The sequence below is a fragment of the Pteropus medius genome, unplaced genomic scaffold, assembly GCF_902729225.1.
Source record: "Pteropus medius unplaced genomic scaffold, Ma_sr-lr_union100, whole genome shotgun sequence".
Lineage (NCBI taxonomy): Eukaryota > Metazoa > Chordata > Mammalia > Chiroptera > Pteropodidae > Pteropus > Pteropus medius.
Genome location: NW_024354886.1, coordinates 3,784,358 through 3,811,352, shown reverse-complemented (window position 1 = coordinate 3,811,352; position 26,995 = coordinate 3,784,358). Strand labels below are relative to the sequence as shown.

The 26,995-nt window shown below is 44.0% G+C and overlaps 1 protein-coding gene and 1 pseudogene across 3 annotated transcripts in view; one reads left to right on the top strand and one right to left on the bottom strand.

The window, feature by feature from the left end:
* Positions 1-8,058: 8,058 nt before the first annotated feature.
* LOC120597736 (uncharacterized) lies at positions 8,059-8,177 on the bottom strand (annotated as a pseudogene).
* A 713-nt stretch (positions 8,178-8,890) lies between these two features.
* PNPLA1 (patatin like domain 1, omega-hydroxyceramide transacylase) overlaps positions 8,891-26,995 on the top strand; it is a 43,519-nt gene continuing 25,414 nt past the window's right edge. For all 3 annotated transcript variants that reach the window (XM_039856121.1, XM_039856120.1, XM_039856118.1), the window contains exon 1: positions 8,891-9,701. In XM_039856121.1, the coding sequence (XP_039712055.1) occupies positions 9,497-9,701 (205 nt within the window). In that variant the 5' untranslated portion in view covers positions 8,891-9,496. The remainder of the gene's footprint in view (positions 9,702-26,995) is intronic.

The window sequence follows — 26,995 nt, the reverse complement described above, 5'->3', positions numbered from 1 at the left end:
TCTAAGAATTACATCACAAGCATTTCTCTATCTTTCTATATAATTGCTATAATTATCCTTTTTTGATGACTATTCAGTTTTGTGAGGTGACTGGCCACGATTTAATAATAATTCCCTTCTGTTGAGCATGTAGGTCATTTGCAGTGTTGCTATGACAGGGAACACCAGATGACCATTTACTCATTCAACAAGTATTTATTTGACAACCATGAACTGCGATCCTCCTATGTACAAAAGTGTCTTCCCCTGGGGCTGACAGTCAAGCAGGGAGAGCAGACATGGAAATAAATAAGAGCACAGAAGTGTTCCCATTCCCCCAAGGAAACTGAGTATAGTCTAGGGTCCCACCTGGGGAGAAGAGAGAAGAGAAGGTGTCGATGGATTCGCCTACATGCGCGGGCCAGTGTATATGAACAAGCTGGGCTATGGCTTATTCATTAGGCTTGAGAACTTGGTTAATGTGCATCAGTCTCAGACACAAATCCAACCTCCACGTGCTGACTGTGTCACTGCCCTGCTCCCCAGCTGCAGTGAATTTACAAAAATGGTAAATAAATAAAGAATAATACTGGTTAGCACTTTGTAAGCTCTTACCATATGCCAGGTCAACCCCATATGGGTAAGTATAATTATTTTTCCATTTTACGATAGGAAAACTGAGGCATAGTGATGTTAAGTAACTTGCCAGAGGTGGAATCGACCAAGCTGTGGTTTAAACCCAGACAGCCTAGCCCCGCAACCAACTACTCTGTACTGTCCAAGGAAAGGCAGTGGGACATAATCCTGGGGCACATTTTGTCTCTGTTCTATGGACGCCAGTCCATTCTTCCCTTCCTCTTAAGTCTCAACAACGGTAAACGCGGGGTGCCTTCAATTCTCATTTATTGGCTAAGCGTTTTCCTAGGTTGAGCATGGCTTTTTTTTTTTTCCTCTCATCTCCAGAGAATTTCCTGCCAGAAGCTTTGCGGGGAAGGGCAGGGGCTCTCCTCCTTCACTGAAGTAGAGGGTGCAGAGCTTCTTCTTACTCTGCAGCCACACAGCACAAGGAGACTCAGAGCCTAGAGTGGCTCAGACCGTGGGACTCAGACAGCTGGTCTTGGGCTGCAGAAAACTGAAGGGATCCTCTTGGTTCAGATCTGTCCCAACCGTCCATCCTCCGTCCCCTCCCCACACTGCCATCCCACAGATAACCTCCCATCCCCCACTTCTCCCAACCCCTCCCCTTGGTTCGCAGACACCTCCCCCTACTCCCACCGGACCTGAGACAAAGGCAAGCCTGAATCTTATCAACCAGCGCGCTGCTGTGAGCACTGCCCTTTATGCCTTCAGATCTGGCTACAGAGAACATGTAATGAAACTGTCCAGCTGATGCCCAGTCTCCTGCCCCATTGCTAATAATTCAATTTCTTCTCAGCTATTGGAATGAAAGGCCCTCTTCACCTCAGAATATTTCAAATGCCAAACCAAATAGCAGCTTACAGCAAACGGGACCCTCCATAGCAGTTCTGCTTTGTTTGCTCTAATGGAGGTAACAATGAAAACGGCATAAAAGACTGACAGTGAAAAATAGGTTTTCCGTCCCATTCTCAAATTCTGGTCCCCCTCCTCAGAAATAACCACGCTCAATAGTTTTATTTCTGAAAATTTACATACATACACATAGAAAATTGTTTTTCATTTCCACATACATGGTAGCATGCTAAGCATTTGGGTTCTTGTTTTCTTATTTTTATTTTTCCTACTTACCAATATACCTTGAGAACTTTCCATATGAGCACATCCAGATCTCCTTTATTCTTTTCTGTGACTACAAAGAGTTACATTATTTGCTATACTGTAATTCATTTAATTAGCTTTCCACTGATAGGTATTTAGGTTTCTTCTAGATTTTTGCTACTACAATTGGCGTTGTATTTAACAATCCTGTGCATATATTTTGGGGAACTCCTGTAAGTATTTCTGCAAGGTAAATTCCTATAAGCATCTACTTTAAAATAGATAGTGCCAAATTGTCCACCAGACTATAGTTTTTCAATGGAGACTGAATAGCTTTTGCTTGATGGTTAAATCATTTGAAATAACCAAGACTCTTTTTTATATGAGAGAGCATCTCTACAACTTTCAGACGAAGACTTCAATCAAAAACGATAAGAATAATACATTTTAAACTTCTGTACCATAGAAACATCATTTAAAAGTTAAAAGACAAGCCACAAACTGGAAGAGGATATTTGCAATGCATTCAATTGCTAATGTTCATATTATCAGCATTATTAATATTAGCTAATATGAGTACCAACATCTTCACATTATTAGCAAAAGACAAACACTACCCCCACCCCAATGGCAAAAGGCTAAGAATAAGCAATTCGGAGCAAGGGAAACTAGAATGACCAATGGACAGATGAAAGGATGCCAGCCTCACAAATAATCAGGAAAATCTCAATTAAACAACAAAATCTCGGTCTCAGTGGGATAGCAGTTCATACTTCTCAGACTGGCAAAATATTTTTATTCTGGTAATACCAAAAAAAGCAAAGCAATTAGATCTCTTATAAACTCTCAGTGGGAGTGTAAATTGGCACAACCACTCACTCTATGGAGCAATTTGGCAACACATAGTCACATTGAAGAAGGGTCCACGGCATTAACTATATTTTCTTATTTTGTATATCCTTGGTGCTCTGGCATTTGTGGCCTCCCTAACTGGGGAGAGACTGCCCCTCCCAGAGCTAGCCAATTCTTATTGACAGCAAAGAGCTGGAAGCATCCTTTTATGTGCGTACTAACAAACTTAGAGCTCTACTCTGAACCAGGTCCTCTATCTGGCTCCTACATTCCTGGAGGCAATATTCCTCTGCCCTAATCACCCAGGGCCAGGTGCCAGACAACTAGAGACCACCTCTATAGTCCAGAGACTGCTGACATTATTTAAACCAGACATACTAAGCTATGTCCAATAAAACTAGACTGTTTCATCTGCCCTGCCTTGCCTTTCTCACAGAAAACACAATAAAGGCTTTGAGCCATGCTTTCCTCTCATTTCTTCTACCTCCTGTCCAAACCTGGTGCTTCTTCGTGTGGCCTGGAGTGGCATGGCATGCCCCCTTGTCTCCAGAAATGTAAGTAATAAAAATCTTCTTTGAAAGGCATTAGCCTCTCCGTGTTGTCACTTAGTCACCTCTGTTAATTAAAATTCCATGTGTACAATTGACACACCCACATTACAACCTGAGAGATTTCTATAGCCAATGCAAAGGGAGATGTATACAAGATTGGTTGTAGTGAAATGCTGGAAACAATTCAAATGTCCATCAGTAAGAGAATGATGAATATATGGCCCCATGGTCTCATAATAGGTTAGCAAAAGCAGTAAAATGAGAAAGACTAGAGCCATATATCTGAGCACTTAACAAAAATTGAAAATTATGAATAAATCAATGTGTTCGCTTACATGAAATTTTAAAACATTTATAAAACAATACTGTGTATTGTTTATAAAACATATTCACATATTAAAAATATAAAAATATGGAAGGGAAAGATTCTCTCTAATCTGATTTCCCACAGGTGAAAGACGGGTAAAATTAAGAAAGAGTTCAAAGGAGGCTTCACCTCTTATCTGTCATGTTTTATTTCTTTAAAACCAAACCAATATTTGACTGAGATGTAGTGAAATGTTAAGATTTGTTCAATCTGCCTGGTATATACATGGATATTTGCTATTCTATTTTTGATAGTTTACTGTATGCTTGAGCTATTTCATAATGAGAGAAGAATGATTTAGGCTGCATGAACGATCTCAAGGTCATGTAAAAGGATGACATAAAAGTATGCCAGAAAGCTCTGTGCCTACCTCAACTATGTCAAGTTTTCTCCTCTCTCCTTGTCTTATTTTCAAAAATCACTGACTTTTAAGAAAAGGTATAAATACTTGCACTCTCACAGAGGATATGCTTATATATTGATTAAGTATTTGAAAATGACGTCACATACCTCAAAAGGCAAGTGCTGCATTAGAAGGCTGTTTAATTAATTAGCAGAACCCCACTTTATATTTCAGGAGGAATAAGGAAGAGAAAATATTATTTTTCTTCTAACAAAAGTAATAATCATTAAACAATTTCTAAAAGCTATATAAAAATTTCTGAAATTTTTAATTAAATTTTGCAGAATCATCATGAATTAGCATTATTTCACCTGTAATAACAAACTCTCTATACCTTAAAGTATTTCTTTTTTAAAAAAACTAAAAGCAAAGGGCATATTTTATTTGTTCTCCTCAAGATAATATTTCTACATTTTACCAGAAATATTTAATAGTCCTTGCATTAGTCATGAGGTTTTCAGAAGCAAATATCAAATGAACAGTGGCTTAAACAATAAAGATATTTGCTAATCTGATATCATAGGAAGGGGACAAATGGTTTGCGGGTGGTGTAGTCACTCAACAATCTCCCCAAGGACCCAGGCTCTTTCTTTCTCTTCTGCTATCCTCAGAAGTTTGTAGTAGCCAGCCTCCAAACTGGTCTTTAATGATACCCACCTTCCGATATTCACACCCCTCCCACTTTTTACCAGGGTTGGTCTTGTGGCCTTGGCCCTGGTGAAATATGGGAGGGGCATGGATATGGCAGAAGGGATGGCATTAACTTAATCTTCAGAGATTAAGTTATAGAAAGAATATGGCTTCCATCTCAGGTTCACACTCTCTCTTGTTCTCCGCCTCCTTCCCCCACCATCTTACTCTCTTTTACTCCCTTACATCTCTTACTCTGAGAAAAGCAAGCTGACATCGTCTGAGCAGCCCAATGAAGTGGCTCATGTGGCGAGGCACTGAGCTTTTTATCAACAGCCAGCTAAGAACTGATGCCTACTGACAACCATGAGAGTGGGTTTGGAAGTGGATTCTTCTACCCCAATAGCCCCTTGAGATGAATGCCACCCTTGCTATCAGCTTGACTGTTGAGAAACCCTGAGCCAGGACTACCCAGCTAAGCCATTTCTGGATTCCAAGTCCTCAGAAATTGTGTAAGATAATAAATGTTTATTATTTTACGGGATTAGTTTTTAGGTAATCCGTGACACAGCAATAGATAACTAATACACCCAGTGTGTCTACCATGTTTCCCCTAATAGGTATAAGAGGGCTGCAATAGCTCCAAATATCATGTTCTTTTCACAGGACAGCATCTCAGGCAGGAAGAAAGGAGGAGGGGGGTAAAGGGGCTCTCCTTATGTACCTTTCTCCTTTTATCAAGGGGGAAAATCTTTCTTAGAAGTCACCCAGCAGATTTCCCCTTACTTCTCATTGGCCAGAACTGGGTCTCATGATCGCCTCTAGCTGCAAGGGAGGCTGGGGAATCAAGTAATGGGCCTTTCAGCTGCTTTGTAGGAAAGTGGACAAGGAACAAATAGGCCGGGAATGTCTGCTGTGTGGCAACAACACTATCTACCAGCCATTCCTGCAGTTGAAATTTATCTGGTTGTTTTCACCTGGCATCATTTTACATGTTTCTTCATGCTCTGTATTCACAATAAACTGGAAATTAGGCCTCAATTAGATTCAGGTTAAACATTGTCATCAAGATTAATCATGACCTTCATACTCTCTCACATCAAGAAACAACTGGGACCTTCACCAAGTAAACATTTTACAAGATTTAAGCAGAGGGTGGTGGTGCATCATCAATGAAAAGCTAACCGCAAATCTAGGAGGCTTCACTTGTCTTACACTTATGGGAACTCTGTGTTCTCTTATAAATTTATTTTGGGTTGTCTTGCTGGAATTGTGTGTAATAAGCAGTCTCAGTTTCTTGCATGTGATTTCCTCAGGGGATGACAAATCATGTGAGCCGTGTTAACTTAGTTTAAAACACCTGAGACCATTATGAGCTTACTTTTAAAATCAAACGCAGAAATGTTGGAATGTGATCCCCTCAGGATGACTTCCACTTGAGGCTTTAGGTATAATGTCGGGAACAAGGGGAAATGAGATGAACCTCCTCAACCGTTTGACAGCGAGGCGTAGGACAAGCGACCTCTGTGGTCCTGAGGTCTGATGTGCAGAGCTCTGTGTGGGGGTCAGCGCTTGGCGAACATGTTAACAGCTACCATGGGACCTTGTCTGGGATCGTGAACTTCAAGTCTGCTTGTTTACATAGAGAATATGCTGTACCTGCCGTGGTCTCTCTTGTCTCTGTCCCTGTGGAGCTGAAGGAACTGAAGAATGTGTTCTCTCAGTGAAGATCTTGGACTAATGTGACAGCCAGGCCTGAGGAGTGAGGACACTAGGAGCCACGTTGGGACAAGGCACTGTCCTTGAAAGGATGGTGGGCCCGCAGACGTCTCAAGTCCCTGAAGCCCACGTAGAGCAAGGCGGGCTTGCTTCCTATTTCACTGGGAATAGTGAGATGACCTGGAAAGAGAATGTTTTTCCAAGGCTGTCTTTTTTCAACATGACCCTGTGCCCACCTCCAGCTGCTACCCTACTTTGCTGTCTCAATGGCAGGGATCTCTGTCCCCCTCTCTAGAGTCTTCTCCCAACTGCCCCTATATCTTACTGTCATCTCAAACTCATCTTAAAGTTAACTCATCCTCCATCCAGTTTCCCCAAGTCAGCAAAAGGCAGCCCCACCCCTCCCAGCCCCCAGGCTAAAAACTAGGCATCAGCCATGACTCATCCCGCCCAAACCACCAGTCCCCTGGTCCTGAGAGTCTCTGCAGTGATGGTTTCATTAACTTGTCCTCCTTCAGCCACGGCCCTGGCCCGGCCACCAACATCCCTGAGGAGGCAGCACTATCCTCCTCCTTTGTCCTCCAGCCCTGGTCTCGCTGCCCTCTCAGGACTCTCCTGCTTGAAAGCTCTTCCAGCTCCTCCTGAATGTTGAAAATAGATAAGGCCTTCCTCTTCCAACTCCACCTTTCTGTTCCAGCTAAGGTCCCTGGTTCATCTGTTCCAGAAGTCTCAGCTCTTACTACCCTTTGATAATAATAGACATACCACATGCCAGGTATTTTACAGCCAGATCCTTAATTTTTACAACCACTGTGAAGCATAGGTGTCATTGTCTCCTTTACGAATGAGGAAAATTGAGGCCTGGAGAGGTCACACAGGTCACCCTACCTGTAAAGAGCAAATCTGGGATTCGACCCAAGTCTATCTGATCTGAAGCCCTTCCTCCTGTGTAACTGCCCACCATCTCGCCCATCGCGCCTATGCCCTCCTCCGCATGGAGCTGGTGCTGTTCCTTGCCACAGTACCCTCCCTCTTCCCCACAGCTTCTTCAAACCCCCCACCAGCTCCACCGCACACCTTCACTGGTGGCTCATTCCCACGCTGCTCACCCACGTCTCTCAGCTTTTCTGGCAGGAATCGCAGCCCCACACAACTCGATACGTAATCACAGACTGCCTTGTCTGGCTCTCTAGTTACGTCACATTTGCCAGTCTTGTTCTCAAAAGCCTGGAAGTGTCTGGGTTAAGGGATGGTGCTTCCATTCACTCCGGTCCCCAAGGGCCCCGGCACTGAGCTGGGTGCGAAACACTCAGTGGAACTGACCTGATCTCCCAGGAAGGAGGTAAGGTCCCAGTGCTCCAAAAGCCGGTCGGACCCCACCCTGGCACACCCCACCCCCCCAATGGTAAGCCTCAAGTCTCTCCATGCATGTATACACACACACACACACACACACACACACACAGTTTCTCTGCTGCACACACATTTAATCAAAAGGTCTCTTTACAGACAGAGGTAATTCTATACCTGGAACTACCTACCCAAGAGAGAGAGCTCCCTTCTACGTGAATACTGGGTGTTGCCCTCATTGTGGAATTCCAACACGGCTCAGTGCTGGGAGCACCCTGGGGTGGGTGAAGCACTGATACCACATCCTAACAGAGTATGGAGCTGGACTGGCCATCGGGCAGGATTTGGTGTCTCGATTCTAATTCTGGTTCTGTCTCTGGATGGTCTGGGGCGGGGCATGGAGGAAGGGGAGAGACGTGATCTTGCCACTTGGCCGTAAAGTTTTCTATCTATTTATTTATTATTATTTATGCCTACAACACCTGGTCTTCCTAGGTAGTCTCTCATCCAAGTACTAACCAGGCCCGACCCTGCTTAGCTTCTGAGATCAGACGGGATCAGGCTTGTTCAGGGTGGCATGTCTGTAGACCATTGACTGTGGCTCCACTGGGGCACGAACCCAGGACCTCCTGCTTGTAAAGCAGACGTGCTAACTGCTACGCTACGGAACCACATCCTGAAGTTTTGGATATATGAGGAAGACTCTCCTTTCCAGGGCCACACTGCACAGCTTCAGAGGGGGCATGACTGGTGCCCCTGGAACTACCCTGGTCCCCATGTGCCACCTCCCTTGCCTTCTGGGCTCCAAAACATCTCTGCTCTGATTCTGATGTTCCCATATCTGGTCTCTCAAGTTGTTCATTCTTGGAGTTAAATAGTGCCATCTCATACTTCTCGTTTCAAAGTGGGAAGAACATACAATATGAAGCCCCAAACACTTAGAAGGATCTAGATTTTAGACGGATTTCTTTCCAGATACTTAGGAGACAGCACGAAGTTTTCGGGTTTAGTGAGAGGGCACTTGACTAGGGGTCAATGGGTCATTGAAGGGCCAGGGAAAAAAAGACAGGGAGGATGGAGAGGCAGCAGTGGGTGGGGCCCCAGAGGCAAAACTTGTCTTTCTTTACAATTTTGCCTCTAGCCAGTCGTAACATGTGAACAAACAAGTGAATACGCAAAGGAGAGTTTACTTAATAAGAACAAATAAAAAAACAATGGTGCAACATACCACACATGCCTCACGGAGCCTGGAGAAGGAGCCCAGGGAGGGGCAAGACTGTGGGGAGTGTGGGTGGCGGGAGTGCCTCTCCTTCAACAACCAGAGCCAATATGCCAGCCCTGCCCCTTCAGGGAGGGACTCGACCTCCTGGAGGGAGGCCAGTGTTCAATTCCTTTACTGCCACAGCAGTCAAGGAGAGAGAGAGAGGCACCCTCTGATAACCATCGGAGGAAGTTTTGCAACTCCCATGTGTGAAGCCTTCTGGGCTGAGGGCTGAGTAACACCCGCCTCTTTGGGCCTGGCCCTGAGTGGCAGCCGTGAATGCCCCTAGGTATGGGCGGAGGGCTGAGGATTCTGTACCGGAGATGAATCTAGCTACACAATGAAGTAGCTACACAATGAAGCTCGGGTGCCCTCGCAGGACCAGACGCTGCTCATACGCCTCGCCTTGGGTCTGGGGCCCTTTACTAGGCTTTGGGGCTGTCTCCTGGCAGAGATCAACAGGCCCAGGCCACAGCTGCCTGAGCCACCCGGGGGTGCCCCAGCCGGCGGGGGAGAGACGGCCACATTCCAGGCTCCGGACTGGCACAGAAGCTTGACAGAGTTCCAACCGGAGGGCAGCCCCGGCTCAAGTAGACCAGTGCTGAGGGGCGACTCCTCTCCACCACAGAGGGCCCCAGGCCGAGGAGATGGAAGAACAGGTGTTCAAGGGAGACCCAGACACCCCTCATTCCATCTCCTTCTCTGGCAGCGGATTCCTCTCCTACTACCAGGCTGGGGCTGTGGACGCCCTACGGGATCTGGCCCCCCGGATGCTGGAAACAGCTCATCGCTTCTCTGGGACTTCAGCAGGTGCCGTGATTGCGGCCCTGGTCATCTGCGGGATTGAGATGGGTAAGACTTTTGTCCTGGGCTCCCTGGGGAGCCTCTGGGGGCATTCCCCAAAGCAGAGCCTCAGGATTGCTTGGGGATCCTTTTGAAAGCAAGCCAGGCCTTTGGGGCAGCAGGAAAAGATGAGGTAGATCAAAGGGGATGGCAGGGGCTGCAACATTCGAGTCGCATCTCTCCTTCTCCCTCAACACTCTGACCAGGTAAGCCCTGTCTCCTGGTCTCCTGGGGCCTCAGAGAAGGAAAGGCAGGGTCTCCCCCAAACATTCTGGTCTCAGGAGTTACAACACGACATAGTGAGACATAGGGGTGAAGTGTCTCCTGCCTGGGCCTCATTCAAAATGCAGAGATCCCCGGCAAGGGCAGCACCTCACATCTTCATCACCTTGGTGGGGATGGATTTGTCAGATCCTCTTTCAGGTGGCGGGAGGGGCAGAAGGGGGACAAACTGGGAAGGATATGGAAATTCTCACTTCACCTTCTACCCTGCCGGTCCAGGGGCCCCAGAGAGAAGGATGGGGCCACGCTGTTGACCCAGAGGGCAAAAGCGCCATCCCGTGCAGGGGTACAGACACTTTCCAAGCAGCCACAGACAGTAGGCCTAGATCTGGTGCTAGAGAGGCCCAGTGTCCACATGGGCTGTCTTGGGCTCATTTATTCATTTACGAGCTGCTGTTCTGTGCCAGGCTCTGTTCCAGGCACTGGGGACAAAGTCCTTGTCCTCGTGGAGCAGAAATTCTAGGGAGAGGAGACACGTAATAAATATTCAAACATGATGTCACGTCAAGAAGTGTAAGATCTATGAATAAAATTATGGCAGGAAAGGGTCAGAATAAAGTGGGGACTTTTTTAGAAAGGGTGGTCAGGGGATCCCTTTTGCAAGAGGTAACAATCAAGCAGAGGCCTGAGTGAAGGGAGAAAATAAGCCATTTGAAGACTAGGAAGGAAAGAATGTTCGAGGTGGAGGAGTAGCCAAGGAAGCCAGTGGGGCTGGGAATCGGTGGGTGAGGAGGAGGGGAGTGGGGATAAGGCTGGAGAGGTAGGCCAGGGCCAGAACACACAGAGCCTTACAGACAGAGTAGCAAGTTCTAATGAGAGAGATGGGGTGCACAGACAGGCTAAGAGGGAGGCAACGTGGAGGGGCTGGCGAAGAGCACATACTCCACCTGGGTTGGATCCCAGCTCTGCCATTTCACATGTGGACCTGAGGCAAATTTTTTAACTCTCTGTGCCTCAGTTGCTGCGCCTGCAAAGTGGAGATTCTAGTAGTACCTAATTCCTAGGGTAGGAACAAGGAGGCTATTGTACAACTAAGCTAGGGATGAGCAAGGCAGGTGGCTGGGTGGTGAAGGAAGGGGGAAGCGACTGGATTCAGGACGTGCTCGGAAGGTAGTGCCAGCGAGACTTACTGAAGGACCGGCTGCACTGTGCGAGGAAGAGGTGCCAGCAGGGTGCCTTCCCGCCTGGGGACTTCTGCGCCCTGAAGGAGGTCTCTGTCTTCTTTACCTTTGTTTTAAAGATGATAGTAATGCCTGTTCACTGAGTACTTCTTACATGCAAGATAATTTTTCTTTTTGATAAACGAATTCTTTCTCACTGTATAAAACTCAATCAATGCAAAAGTACAGAGAGTAAAATTACAGGAAGTAAAGAAAAAGCCTCCGTTGGTCCCCAAACCCCCTGGTCTCCAACCCCACTCTCCACCTGCAGTCAGTGCTAGGGCCTTCCCTGGGACCCTTCTAGATCTTTTTTTATGCACAGAGTCCTCTGCGAACGTGGCAGTTCAAACTTCAGTCACCCAATGGACCCAGGACAGGCCTTCAGAAAGGGGCTGTGGGGAGAGCCCCCACTCCCTCGTCCTGGACTCACAGAATTCCTGCCCTTGGAGACATCCTGCCTCTGGGATTCTCTCCCTTTCTGGGGGTCCGTGTCGCTCACCTGCTCTGTTGCTCCCACTCTCCTCATGTCTTTATTCTCTGAGAAAGTCAATGGTGTCTTCATCCTCTGGCATTCAAGGACTTTTCGGAATTAATTCGATTCAATCGATTCAAAACATATTGCCAAAAACCTCCTTGGCCAAGCTGTGATGGGCATGGACAGCAGGCGAGAGGCACTAAAACCCATGAGAGGGACACCTAACTGTGGGTGCAACTAAGGGCTGGACCGTGTGGGGCCTGTGATTAGAGGAGAGAAGTTCAGGACCATGCAGGACCCCCTCTTTTCACTCAGCAGCCTGTTTGTGAGATGTACCCATGTCACTCCAGTCTCCTTCATTCATTTGAACTGCCACGTCATTTTCTATTCACGAGCACCTCCTTTATAACAGGCACTGTTCTAAATATTTGGGGTATTAATTCACTCAGTCCTCACAACAACCCTCCGAGGTGAAAACTATTATTATCTTCATTTTACAGAGGAGGAAACTGAGTCACAGAAAGCTTAAATAACTTGCCTAAGGTCATACAAACAGTATTTGGTAAAGATGGGGTTTGAACCAAGTCTGCCCAGAGTCTACGGACCCAGCCTTTAAACCATTCTGCTTCTTGATGAAGGAGTATCAGGGGGTGCGGATGCTGGTTGTGTAAATAGTGGGCTCAGGTGGAATTTGCACACAGACCTGAAGGAGGTGAGGGAATGAGCCATGAGAATACCGGGGAGAGCATGCTTCACAGAGGGACAAGTGACCTGTGTAACGTCCCATCATCAGTTAGAAGCAGAACAAGAGCCCAGGACTCAGTCTTCTGACTTTCTTCAAGGCTTTTTACCTCTTTCAGTATATATTTCACTGAGAGTATATCATTGTTCATGGAACCATTCTGTTGATGGATATGGACCAGTTTTTGTTGTTATAAACAACATTACAAAAAGTATCCTTATTTGTGTCCACCGTGTCTGCATGGAATGTTTCCCTTGAGTACACATCACGTTAACTATACAGAACTGGCTAAATTACTCTCCAAAGTAGCTGTACCAATTTAATCACTAATTTCTCCACAATGTCAGCAACCGTTAGTACTTACTGTCAGACTAAAAAGTTCTAATTCAATCTAAGGAATGTGAAGTTATATCTCACTTCATTTCGCTTATTTAATCTGCATATTCTGATTACTGCATATTCTGGTCAATATATCTATTGACCGCTTGTGTTTCCTCTTCTATAACTTGCCTGCTCATGACCTTTTCCCGTTTTTGTAGAGTTAGCTTTTTCTCTTTAACATGTAGAAGTTCTTTTTATAGTCTGTACACGAATCGTTTGTCAGTTGTAGACATTGTAGCTATCTTAGTCCATTCCACCGCTTGTCCTTTTATTTTATTTACGATATCTCTTGTCATTCAGAAAATTTCAATTTTAATAAGTCAAATGTATCAATCTTTTCCTATTACAATTTGTGTTTTTTAATACCTTTTTTGTGACAATGATTTCTTCTATATTTTCTTTGAAAAGTTTTAGGTTAATTCATCTGGAATTTATTTTGTGGCTAATTCGAGGTAGAAATCTATGTTTTTAATGGTTTCGCCATGTGCTGACCAATTACCCCACAATATTTATAGACAGCTCTTTCTACACTTGTTTGAAATGCTGCCTCTGGCTTATTCAGGTTCCTGGATTCTCAAGAGTCTATCCTTGGAATCTCTCTTCTTTTCCATTGGCTAATTTGTCTACTTCTGCACCATATCACTGTTTTAATCACCAGAGCTTTATAATAAAGGGCACATCATATATAGCAATCCCTCTCCTCCTTGTGTTCCAATTTCTTCTTCAAATATTGCTTCTGTTATTCTTGATCCCGTTTGTTCCCCACGTGAAAAGCTCCATTGGGATTTTGATTGAAATGACATCTTTCCATTTATAAACATAATCTATCTCTTTATTTCTTCTGGCCGATTTTGTCCTTCAATAAAGATTTTGTATGTTTCTTATTAGATATATCAGTTTTTGTTGTTGTGAGGAATGGGATGTTTTTTTCCTATCACATTTTCTAATCTAATTGATTATTGCCGATATAAAGGATTGTTGACATTTTTGCCATATTAATTTTGTTTTGAGCAACTTTGTTGAACCTTCTTAACATTTCTAAAAGTATGTTGGTAGATTATCCCACGTTTTATGTGTAATTACACTGTCTGCATATAACCAGAGGTTTGTCTCTTTAAAAAAAATTCTTCAACGCATGGCCCCCAGAGCTTCTCTAGTTCCCAGCCTTGGCTTTTCTGTCCTGAGATTGTGTGTTTTGTTCCTGAGAAAGCTCGTGTAGGTTCATCTTCTGGAGATGAGTGCTTAGCTCTGTAATAGGACCAATTTGGGGGCATGTAAAAATGTTTGTAAAAGCACTTACACAGTGCCTGGTTTTTGAGATGCACTAAACCTTCGTTCATTCATTCATTAATCTGAGGAGAGATGATCTCCATGACACCCTTCAGAGAGCTCAGGATTTCCAGTCTGGTCAGAAGTGGGGCTGAGAACTTGCCTCAAAGCTGCATTTGCATAATTTTGAAAAATATTTTTCTTATCATAAAGTAAGGATTTGGTGGATTTAAAACCCTGTCTCCACTTAAGCTATGACTTTGGCAACTTTCCTTCTATAAAAACTATCTGGCAAGTGAATGCTGTATTCACTCATTCATTCGACGAGTGTTTGTTGCGTATACACTAGCCCCTGCACAGGATGCAGAGATATAATACAAAGTGAAACTCTGGTCCTCAAGGAGCTTACAGTCTACTCAAACTCAAAGGCAGCCGCCAGGTAATAATGATACAAGAAAGTTCCAACCGAATGTTAGAAAATTAAAAGGCATAGGAGTGCAGAGGGAGGGAGTAAATGCCTCCCATTGTGGAAGGCCTCGTGGAAGTGGCATTTGAGCTAGTGCTTGAAAGGTGAGTAGAAGTTTGACAGGTAGAGACAGGTTAGGCAGGAACCTAGGCTTCTAGGGAGGACATGGCATGACAACAGAGTTATGCAGTGGGAAATGTGATGCTTCCAGGGGGACGGTGGAGAGTGCAGGTGGACACAAGGGTGTCAGAAAGGCGACTTTTGGCTCAGCAAGAGTTGTCCAAGATGGGAAAGGTACAGCCTTTCCGATGTACAGCCATGGTCGAGACGCAGTGAACTTTAGAAAACTAAGGTGTATTACCTTCCTGAGGATGCTATTAGTGTATGGATCGGGCATTTCATATAGACACCTGTAAAATACCCATCAAAGTCCTGGGGATGTTCTGAAGAAGAAGAGCACCTGCCCTCAGTGCTTGTTTGATGCTCCAGGGGCCCTTATAATTTAGTACAGTGACTAAAAGGACCTGTAAACCTGAGATCTTCAGATTCCTGAACTGAAACCCACAGTGAGAAGTATTTTTTTTTATATTGTGACTCAGTGTAAACATTAACTAAAGGAACAGTTTCATAGTAGAATACTTACTATACTCTACGCCATAATTTTGTGTCTCTTCTAGAGAGACTTTAAAAAAATCTTCATTAAATCAATGGTCCTCAATCTCAGCTGTACATCCAACTCACCTGGGAAGCTTTGAAAATGTTCATTGCTCAGACTTCTCCCAAACAAATTAAAATCAGGATCTCTGAGGGGGGGTGGGGGGAAGGTGGGCAGAGCTAGTCACCCAGGTGATTCCAGTGTACAGTGATGATTGCAACCCAGTGCACTTCGGAAAACTAAGATGTATTATCTACCTAAGGATGCTATGAGTGTATGGCCAGACGGTGGGAATGGATCAGGCATTTCACATAGAAACCTGGAAGATACCCATCAAAGTCCTGGACTAATGAAAATTCCATATCTGACTAATAATTAATAATCAGATACAGAATTTTCATTAGTCTGGGGTGAGAGAAACAGTTTCACTACAGTGGCATTAGGCTGGATTAGTTTTTAATGAGGGCCTCTGGCTGGGCCACAAATGAGAAAGACTGAATTTGGTTAAGGGGGGTCATTTATCTTCTCCCCTTAGCCAATTCCCACTCCCAATCTATTTTTCAGAGAAGTGGTTGACATCTTTGGCCCAGAGCCTCTGTTGGCTGTTTTTCTTCCCCTCTACCCATTTTTTAACTTTTAAAACAGCTTTACTAAGTTATACTTTATATATCATACAAGTTGCCCATTTAAAGTGTATAATTCAGTGGCTTTCAATATACTCACAATTGTCCATCCAACATCACACTCAATTATAGAACATTTTAATTATCCCCCCCAAAATCCCCATACTCCTTAGATATCACCGCTCAATTTCTCCATTCCCCTAAGTTCCTGGCAGCCACTAATCTAGTTTCTGTCTCTCTATATTTGCCTATTCTGGACATTTAATATAAACAGGATCATACAATATGTGGTGTTTTGTGTCTGGTTTCTTTCACTTAGCATGTTTTCAAGATTCATCCATGTTGTAGGATGTGCCGGTACTCATTCCTTTTTATTGTCAAATAATATTCCATTGTTTGGATATACCACATTTTATTTATCCATACATTGGATATACATTTGTGTTGTTTTTACTTTGGGCTACTATGAATATGAACATTTATGTACATTTTTTAAAACTCTTCAGTAAATTTTTTAATGGGAAAATTTAAAACATATTGGAAAGAATAATATAATGAACTCCAAGGACCCACCATCTAATTTCAACAATTATCAGCATTTACCAACTGGGTTTTATCTATTTACCCCTCGCTCTGGTTCGTTTTATTTGTTTGTTTGTTTTATTTTTTATTTGGAAATCATTTTAAAGTCACACAGAAGTTGCATGTGGGCTCACCTAGCCTTGTTTTCGCGAGAGCATTTCAGAGCATGTATCTCTGCATATAAGGACTGTGAGTCTAGGGAAAAGCCCAGGTGAGTGAGGCTGGTTGATCTCCTCACAGCACAGGACAGCGCAGGGCAGGCACCTGCTCCAGTAGCTGATAGACGAGGGGAGGGATGAAGGAACAAAGCTGACTCAGCAGAGATCATCAGGCAATCTTGTTTCAACCTCATACAGTAATTGTTTTTCAATACCTCCCACCCTGCCTTTTCAACAATGCCAACCTCAACTTCCCCCGACAAATGCCCAAACCACTAACTAAAATATCAAAAGGGTGGAGCTAAGGATTAGGGCTGGAACTGGGAAATCTTCTCTCACTTCCACAATAGTCTCAGGATGCATCGTGTCTCTGTGCCTTTGCTCGAGCCGTTCCAGCTCCCAGGGATGCCGTCCCCTTTCTTCTCTCCCTCTGTTTCATCCTCTTCCCATTCTCCAAGGTCTACCTCAGACGTCAGCTCCTCTGAGAGTCTCTCCCAATTCCCATCAGGCGCTAAATCCCTAGTGCTCCCACAGCCAGCTCTGGGGTAGCACTTGCCTCAGAGACCAGAATCCCCATGGGAAAGAGCACTGACTAGGAAGCAGGCTTTCTAGATTCTAAGAACAAAGGCTGTCTAAGTGTCCTAGTGTCAGATTATGAGCCTAGCTTGTTACACACTTTTTCTCACATGGTCTTTCAGAGTGGGGTTTAGTAAGGAAGGAGGTGGGGTTTGGACCAAAGCTGGTCTGACCCTGAAGTCCAAACTCCTCTCTCCAGCCCTCTCCCTTCCCTCTCGTCCCAGGAATGCACTCAAGCTGCCCTGAGCCCAGCTCAGCTGCTGAATAATGTGAGAAAACAATGCCTCCCCTCCTTGGGACTGGCTCTGGGACTCAGCAGTGGTTTTTATAAATGAGCTTTGCCAAGTAAGGGATCGGTAGTATAGTTGTATTGGTTGGGACAGCAGAGGCTTCAACAAGACAGGAGAGCATTGCTCGCTCATGTGGCCTTTGCGCTCCAGTTCTCCAAGGCTGGCATGGTGGCTTCACAGAAGTAGTACTCGGGATCTTCCCATGGAGCTGCTCACAATCCAAGAGGGCTCCCCAACATATCTGCATTCCAGCTAGTTGGAAAGGGGAAAGGGGAAAGGGGAGGGCATGTCTCTTCCCTTTAAGGGCAGACCTTAGAGGTGACACACATCATGTCACCTTACATCCAATGGATCAGAGCTAGTCACATGGCCACACCTGACTGCAGAGGAGTCTGAGAAATGTAGACTTTATTTTGGGAGGTCATGTGTCTAGCTAAAAATTGGAGGTTTGATTACTAAGAAAAAAGGAGAGTAGATATCAAAGACAAATAGCAGTCCACCACAATAACCATGATTGGTGATATGACGATGACGGAGAGACTCTGTCCCTGCGTGGGACCAAAACCATGACTCCATAACCACAGAGTCAAGTCCAGTCTGTTGGTCGAAGAGGGGCTCAGCTCTGAATCATCAGTAGGATGCCCTCCTGGCAGCTGGGGGCTAGAGTGCCTCAGTCCAGCCGGGGATCCCAGGCAGTGCATCAGCACCCATTGCCTCCACTACCTGAAATGACTTCTGTTCTTCTCTCCAGATATCTCACCTCCTCCCAAGAACTCTCCCATTTTGCCCCACTGGATCTCTTTCCATAATCTCTAGCTTGCTCACAGAATCTATCCACCTTTTCTAGTACTTGATGATATGCTGCTTAATCATTTCAGATGTCATTTCTCATTTCATCAACTAGATTGGCAATCTGAGATCTTATCAACCCCATGGCTCCCACAAATTGCTCTTCAAATAAGAGCAGCTCGATCAACTTCAATTGCTGGCTGTTGGCAGGCATGCCACCGAATGTCTTTGCAATTTCTATTTTGGTGTTTACCTGGCTCTTAGATGATTTTCTGTATTTATAGATAAGACATAATACTAGTATATCATAGGAGGAAGTTCAGCTTTATTTTACAAATGATTGTAAACCACTTAGTCCAGTGGTTTCCAAACTGTGTTCCAAGGAGCCCCAGGCTTCTACGGAGAGGGCAAGGAGGGTTAGGAGCAGGAGATCAGGGAGAGGACACACACTGAAGCCCTGGGGCCGACAAGTATAGCCCTGCTATTGTCCATCTTACACATGGGTTGTTTTTTTCCCTAAAATTTTCCTTAAAGTGTTTTAGTGATTTTTTGCTTTTAACTTGAAGGCCACTGTTTGAACCTAATTCCTTCAATGTGCAGACAAAAAAGCTGAGGTCTGAATTACAATAATTAAACAGACCCCTTACCCATTCATTCATTTAGGTCCTGTCTGCCCTCATGGAGCTGGTAGTCTCTTGGTGAGATCAAGCCATAAATAACCAAACATATAAAAAAGTTCCAGTATGCACACTCAAAGTTGAAAATAAAGCAGGAGAAGGGCGTGGTGAATGATTAAAGACTGACATTTTAAGTGGGCTGGTCAGGAGAGGCCTCTAAGTGAGGGGGAAGGAAGGGCCACATGTGCAATGAGAGAAGAGTGTTTCGGGCTGGAGATCAGCAGGTGCAGCATCCCTGTAGCACAAATGTGTTTGCATTCTCAGACAGGAAGACAGCTGTCCTCCTGGACAGGAAATGACTCTGCTGTTAATCGCTGTGGGTCCTTAACCTGCCGGGGACCTGCCTCACTCTCGGTTTTCCCATTTGTAACTTGAGTGGGGACACATCCCGTGGACATTATAGTGAGGGACAAAAGAAGTCATGGATGTTCCTGGCACAGTGCCTTACAAATTTTAGTCACGAAATAAACCTTTGATGAATGAATGCTGAATGAATGGATGAATAAGTGAAAAGAAAATTATCTCGAAATAGAAAAGCATAGGTAAAACAGCATTTTTCAAACTTAGGAAGAATGTCCTAGATAATTTCCTAAACATTAAAACAAAAGTCACTGATCTCCAACCCGGTCTGATTAACGTTTTTAATACTTTAATTGTGGACTCATCTGCACAAGGATTTGGTTTTTCCATGGGAATTCTGTGTGACCTGGGTGGAAGAAGGGCCCGTCTAAGCTGGTTCGCAGTGACCTTGGCCAGGCACCCCAGGGCTACCTCCAACTCAGGACCAATTTTCATGGTAATTTCTCTGTAGATTGCGTCAATTCAAGCTCTAAACCCACACATAATGCAGGCCTGGAGCTTTGAGTTTCTATGGGAGGCTGTGTTTTTCACCCACAGTCCTGGACAGAGACAAGCCACTGGCACCTTTCACTAGTCCAGCATCTGTTGCAGAGTCCTGGCTTTAAGCGAGGGTCTCAGTTCAATCCCCCTCACACAGGACAGGACCACAGTCCCTGTCCTCGCCAGTTTCTAGTCCAATAACCCCATCGACAGCTTTCTCTCTCATGGGAATTCAGTTTCTAGTCCAATAACCCCATCAACAACTTTCTCTCTCGTGTGAATGAATGGATGGCTTTCAGTTCCTTCTTATCGTCTTCTTGGATTCTGGGTACACTTTTGGAATCAAAATGTCTTCATCAAAAACCATTGCCAGGGTTATTTATCTGCCTGAGATGGCAGCGTTTTCTATAAAAAGGGACCCTGTTCTGATTTATATCTTAGTGTCACATTAATAATAGCTATTTATCAAGCACTCACAATGTGCCAGGCAGTGTGCTCAATGTTGCGCTAATCATTTACTTTACTCTTCTTACAACCCTATCAAGTAGCTACTATATTTATACCCATTTATACCCAAGGAGGAAACAGGTATTGAGAAAGATTAGATAACTTTCCCAGGTTTATACAACAGAGCCAAGCCTGGGATCCCTTAATTTTGGCATTCTACAGCCTCTTTAAACATTATTTCAGAAGTTGCTTTGCAAGCAACACGACAGCTTTCCTGCCAAACTCTATCAGCCAAGCAATCATATGCACATTGGTTAAGAAAATGAGATCAGATGACATGATGTCTGCAAAAAAGGCTTTTTATAACATGATATAGAAATGATGTCACTATGTGCTGTAACTCCCACTGCCACATTAGAATCAATCTTTCAATTCACGCAAAGTAACTTGCGTTTTACATGTTTAACCTCTCTGACCAAACGGATAAAGATTTATTTTCCCCAAACAATCCTTTTGACTCTTAAGTAGAAAAGACTTGAATGGAAAATCTGGTAAAACTCTAAATGTGTTGGTTACACAATAGAAACATCTGACTATTTGGAAAGCATCTCTTGCAGGTAACATACTGGATCCATTTCCCCCAATAATAGCAGATGTTATCTGAGGCCCTGCTGTGTGGCAGGCACTATGTGTCTAACAACTTTAGTTAATCTGTTTTTTCTTTTATAATGATAAACTTGTTATTCTGGAATAATGCCAGATTTAGAGAAAAGTTGCTGAGATAGTACAGATGGTTTCATATATCCTTCACCCAGGTTTCCCTAACATTAACATCTTACGTAACCTCGGTACCTTTGTCAACACGAAGACATCAACATTAGTACATTATTATTAACTATGGATTTCACCAGTTTTTCTACTAATGTCTCTTTTCTGTCCCAGAATCAATCCAGGATCCTGCACTGTACTTGGTAGACCCATTTTTAAACCAACTTACTCAGAGAGTATTAAAATATCATTGTTTTCTTTGCTTTACTTTAGAATCAAATTCAGCAAAGATAGTTGAGCTCCATTTCCAACTCTACAGGGAAAACAGGTAAAAATAAAAATAAAAAAACAATAAACAAACCTCAGGACTGGCTTGGCTCCCATTCAAGTTAGGAGTTGGGCAACTTGATCCTGAGGGCAACCCAACTCTGTCCTTTGAGACCACCACATAAAAGAGAATCTCCTCCTCTGCCCCCGGTTAGGGTCTTATGTCCATCGATATGGGGACAAGAGTTAGGACCAGGGCTGACAGAGCAAATTGCTCTGTGGTTTGCCTCATCACAACCCCAAGTCCAGCTGAGTCACTGAAGAATTCTACCTTCCTGACCACTAGTTGGAAAGACTCCTATCAGTGCAGTGGAGAAGGCATTCTTTGAATTCCTCCTTCAGTTCATTCATTCATTCGTTCATTCATTTTTTTAACCATTCATTATTACTTTATTCAGCAAACATTTATTAAGTCCCTACAGTGAGTTTTCCAGATACCGAATTAAATGCTAGGGGCATAAGGGGGAACAAAACAGAAATAATCCCTGCTTGTGGAACATTAAATAGTTAACTTATTCATTCTTGAATACCTACTAAGTGTTCTACTCTGAGCTAAGCAATAATGGGGGATACAGGCCCTGTTCTCCCCGTCAACATGAAGACATCAACACTGGTATATTATTATTGACGTAGCTACTCAGAGAGACAGGAGCGGCCACTGAGACAGCCTGAGATAACTGGTGCAGACAGTAAGGGGAGAGAGAGAGCTAAGAGTGAAGGTGATCAGGGAAGGCTTTAAGGAGGAAGCCCAGAACATAAGCTGGGCTTAGGGCGAGGTCTGCACAGATGTTTAAAAAAAAAAAAAAAGTGTGTGTCGGGGGAGCGAAAAGCAGGATTGTGCTCTTTGTGCTTACTATGAGGGAAGAGACAGACCTGACCCGAGAAGGGGCTTTGAGTCAGGGGCTAGAGGAGCATGCGTTTGAAGACGTGCTTGGGGTTCTGTTGCTCTAAAGAGAGTCTTCCTGTCTCCTAGGGACATCTGAGTCCTTAGGAGGTGTGCCTAAACCAAATCCTAGAAAGGCAGAGCCTGAGAGTTTTTGTGGGACTACCCCTTCGCCTCACAGTGGGGAACAGAGTTTCTGAGAGATGGAGGGCATGTCCCTCCCTGGCAGAGCCAAAGAGCTGTGGTGAAAAGGACACTGGCTTTGGGACCCTCAGGACTTCAAGGCCTGACTCTGCCGTTTTTCAGCTGTGTGGCCTTGAGCAAGCTACTAAATGAGTTTCTTCACCTGTAAAGAAGAGATAACCATAGTACCTACCTCAACAAAGTGTCATGAAGATTAAATGAGACAATGAAGCCTTAGCGCCTGACACAGCACCTAACACCAAGGAAGTAACAAACAGTGATAGCTGGTAAGAGCAGTAAACAGTGGGGTGGGTTTCATGAGCACTTCAAGACTCATGTAACATAGATGGAGAGAGACGCAGGTAACGCATCCAACCAATTGAAGTCTTGAATAGCTGGAGCAGTGAATAACTCTAGTCAGTAGAAATGAACTTTAATTATCATGGTTTTGAAAGAGGAAGGCAGTGGTGCCCTAATTTGAACAAATGCTCTGAGTTGGCCTTTTTTCTGAATAGCAGAGCCTCACCTGAAGGTCCCCTGACCCCCCCACACACACACACCAAAACAAGATAAAACAAAACAAAAACAACTCAAGACTGGAGGCTGACTAGTTCACAACTCTTGGGTTATCCCAGTGTCCCCTCAGTGGTGCAAGAGAGTCTGTAGGGTGGTAGGATGGGTTACAGCCTGGAAGCGGACAGTATTGGTTTTTATATTGAAGCAGAATCCCAAAGGGAATTCTAGATCTACCAAAGAAAACAAGGAGAAAAAAAAGCAGAGCAATGGCCCTGAGAACATTGTGAGAACTTTCTAGACACGCTCCTCCTCTGCCTGCTTCACTCCAAGGTGATCAGCAGATACTTCAGTGAAAAGTTAGGGAGAGTGTGCCTGGATTCTGAGGGAGAAGAAGCACACAGAAACAGGATGAGGGCCCAGGCCTTGGGAAAGAGCCCCACGGCACCTTAATAAGAATCCAGTGATGAACCAGTGGGAGGCACTATGGTTTCCATGGCAACCTGATATATAAGCCAATCTGAACTTTTAAAGCCAATTTTTTAGTAAACTCAGGGTTAGAAAAAGGTATGTGTGGAAGATTATTATCCATAAAAAAAAAGTATTGTTTTTGTTTCATTAAGAGCTTACTAGGTCAGAGTTGTTTTGCTTTTGGCTAAAGCCTATAATGCGTTCAGAACAGAGCAGAAAAATGAATTTTTTCGTACATTCCAGTTCCAACTTAAACTAACATAGACTGTGAGGCCTAGGGTATATCCATTCTTTATTCATTTCTCCATCCATCCATTCAGCCAGCCTTCAGCCATGGTTATTGAGCTTAACCTTTATCCTGAGCTGGATTTTTTACCTGTAAAATGAGAGAATTAGTATTTTGACCTCAACTCCTAGAATCTTAGAGTTTCAGCATGGTGCTTTCAGGGGCTTCCTTCTTAGGGTGAGGTGGGGGCAATCGGACAAGTCTAAGACCCTGCTTGGTTTCAACTCAGAACAACCCTGTTTTTAATTGTTTTACATATTCTCCACTTAAGATTTCTTCTGAACGCAGGCTCACTGACTGAAAAATCACTGCCCCAGAGGGTCTCTGGGGACCTTTCAGTGATGACACTGTAGCTTCAAGACAAATTGTTTTTCAATAAATGCTCTTGCAGTGTGGGGTATAGAAATAAAATGGTGAATAAACCAGCGTCACTGTTCCTCAGGGGCTCGCTGTCATCGTGAGGATAAACTGAGATTATAAGTGTGAAAACCTGCTTGGGGTAAACGACTGTTGTTAAGATGACAATAATAATTATTATAGTGGAGTCAGATAGTCAAGCTATACCCGCAGAGAAATGTAGCCTATAATTCAGCCTACAATTGGGGACCAGGTAGAAGCAGCAGACTCCCAGGGGCTCCACACAGGGACTCCGAGAATTGCGGGGTTTTCCTGGGAATGCAGGTCTGCGCGCCGGCGCCTCCCCAGGGGCTGTTGTGTCTCCCTGCTTCGCTGGTGCCCACCCGCTCGCAGCAGGGGGAGCAGGGCAGGCGGCGGGAGGAGTCTCAGCAGTGATTGGCTGAACCGGAGGTTGTTGCTAGGCTACCAGTCCGCGGGAGACTGGGTCCTGCGAAGTCCCATCCTCCATGGCAGATCCATCCTACACAGCCGACCTAATTAGTGCACCCTGTGAAAGGGATCTCCAGCGATTTAAATTGTCGGCTGCAAAATACCTATCTTTCTAGGATTTTTCACTTAGCAAGAAGCCTTGTGGAAGATGGGAAGAGAAGCAGTTTTTATTCTGAGTCACCTTGAATAGCTGCTTCTCTCTCTGGACCTCAGTGTCCTCCTTCAGTTCTTGGGGTTCATTCATTTATTCATTATTCATGTATGCATTCATGTTTATTAAATGCTTATGTTCCAAGCATTATATCAGGTGCTAGGGACAAAGAGATGAATGAGAAAGATACCATCCTTGCCCTCACGAAGGGAGAAACATTAGGCACTTAAGCAAGTAAATAAGATAAACATATCTAAATATCCCTTTCCTTCCCCTTCAGTGGCTTTTCTAACCACTCCCTCCTTTTCCCTAGTAGATCTGTGGGGTCTCTCAAGTTGACAGAGGTGGGAGTGCTGCCGCCACCATACCTGTACTAACTCATCCCCTTTCCACACTCTGAAACAGGGTACACACTCTTGTCTCTACGGTGCTTTTACATCTTTTGTATTCACATGTGAGCCTGAACGCGCCTCAATAAAGACGTGGCACAGGGATAATTGTCCCCTGTTCAGATGAGAAAGCTGAAAGGCAGAAACATTAAGAAAGCTTATCCATGGTCCCATGAGGAATTACCAACATAACCAACATTGAGTGCTTATTATATGCAAACACTTAAAAAAAGGATCTGCCTCATAGCAACCCAGTAAGATAAGTATTCTTATTCCCATATTATAGGTGGCGAATTGAGGCTGGAAGAAGTTATTTGACTTGCCAGTTATGGCCCAGATAGTAGGTGGCAAATCTGAGATTTGAACAAAATCTCTCTGACTCCAAAGCCTGAGCTCTTTCCAAGAAATGAATCTGATCATAGAAAACAGTAAGACTCTCTGAGTGGCTGAGACTTAGAGCAGCTTCCAAATGACCTTCAAAACCTCCCAGTCCCAGGATCTTATTTATTTCTTTTTCTACTAAGGTTTTTAGCACTATAGACTCATAAAACCCAGTGAATTAGCCACACTTATCAATATAGTTAATTCCACTACCTATCCATCTATATGGGATCATCTTGCCTTTAAGCTTTCATTGGGAATTAAGTCAAGTAACTTTTCCTTGTGAGCCCCTTCATCATTTGCTTTTCCTCCCTGTCTGGTTTCTATTTGCCTTTGTTCACACACTGAACAGACATTGAGCATCCACCAAGTGTCGTGGGAGGCTTAGTGGGTGTAGGTGAGTATGACCCATCCCCTGCCATGAGATGTTCTAAGCTTATAGCAAAGCTTTCTGAAGGGCTTTCTATGGAGAAAACACAATGATAGGCCATAGACAGACTCATCCTAAGATAATACGAAGGTGTGAAAGGACCTGGTGAATGTGGGCTGGGGGTGGGAGCAGCGAAGCTTGGATTTCCTGCGTTGCTGCTTTTAAATCCCATCTTGCTGTGGTTGGTGTGGGACACCGCATCTCAGAGCCCAGCAGCCTGTAGCTTGGAATCCTTTAAATGGGAGAAGGTTCTGGAAAGTACAGAGATGCATAAAGAAGCAAGCTAAATTTATCCCTCCTCGCAGCACCCAGCAATTGCTATGCTTAACACTTGACTTTCCACCAACAGAGACTTATTTAACCAGAAGATTCATTGCTTTTCCTCAGCTAGGAGAGTGGAGTGGGGGTGGCGGAGGGGTAGAGAGAGAGAGAGAGGGAGAGAGAGAGAAAAAAAGAGAGAGACAGAGAAAGAGACTCTGAAGACAGAGACACACAGCAACCTGAAGAGAAGTAAGGAGAGGCAGAGATAAAGGCATCCTTTGGTACGTATCCCCAAAGAGCAACAGGAAAAAATATTAAACTGGGCACTTGAGTGGAAGAAATCAGACAATCTCCTGTCTCCTTTCTCTCTAGCAACACAATTTTGGCTAGCATATTGTTAATTTCCAGGTAGCACCGTTTTCAGATATAAGTATATTGGAGATGTCTATACTATTTCTATTATCTTGGACACTGTTTTGTTCCTGTTACCCACTACCACCCTTTGAGTTGACTGTAAATGGATAATATACAAAAGCCATGATTAAAATAAGCATTACAAGACTAAATATGCATGTCTTTGACCTAGCATTCCCACCTCTATGAATTATCCTAAGGAAAATAAGTAAGGACACAGGCATAAGATTATTAATTGCAGCATTGTTTATAAAACCAAAGAAACAAACTAAATAGCCAACCCCTTTGGGGGACCCGCTCAATAAATGATCTTATATCCTTACAATAGCTTTCCATACTGCTTATAAATTAGGTTATAAATGGGCACTTCTTGATGTGGAAAGACATGACTTGTTAGCTAAGAAGAATAAGTTACAAAATAGTGTAAATAAATTGACTCCATTAAAGTATTCTTATAAGTAAGAATAAATATAAAATATATAATCTAGGAAGATTTTTCTTTTTGCTTATCTGCATTAAAAAAATTTTTCCCCACAGTGAACATATATTTTTCTTGTGCAATAAGAACAAATTTCCTTCCATTGTCCC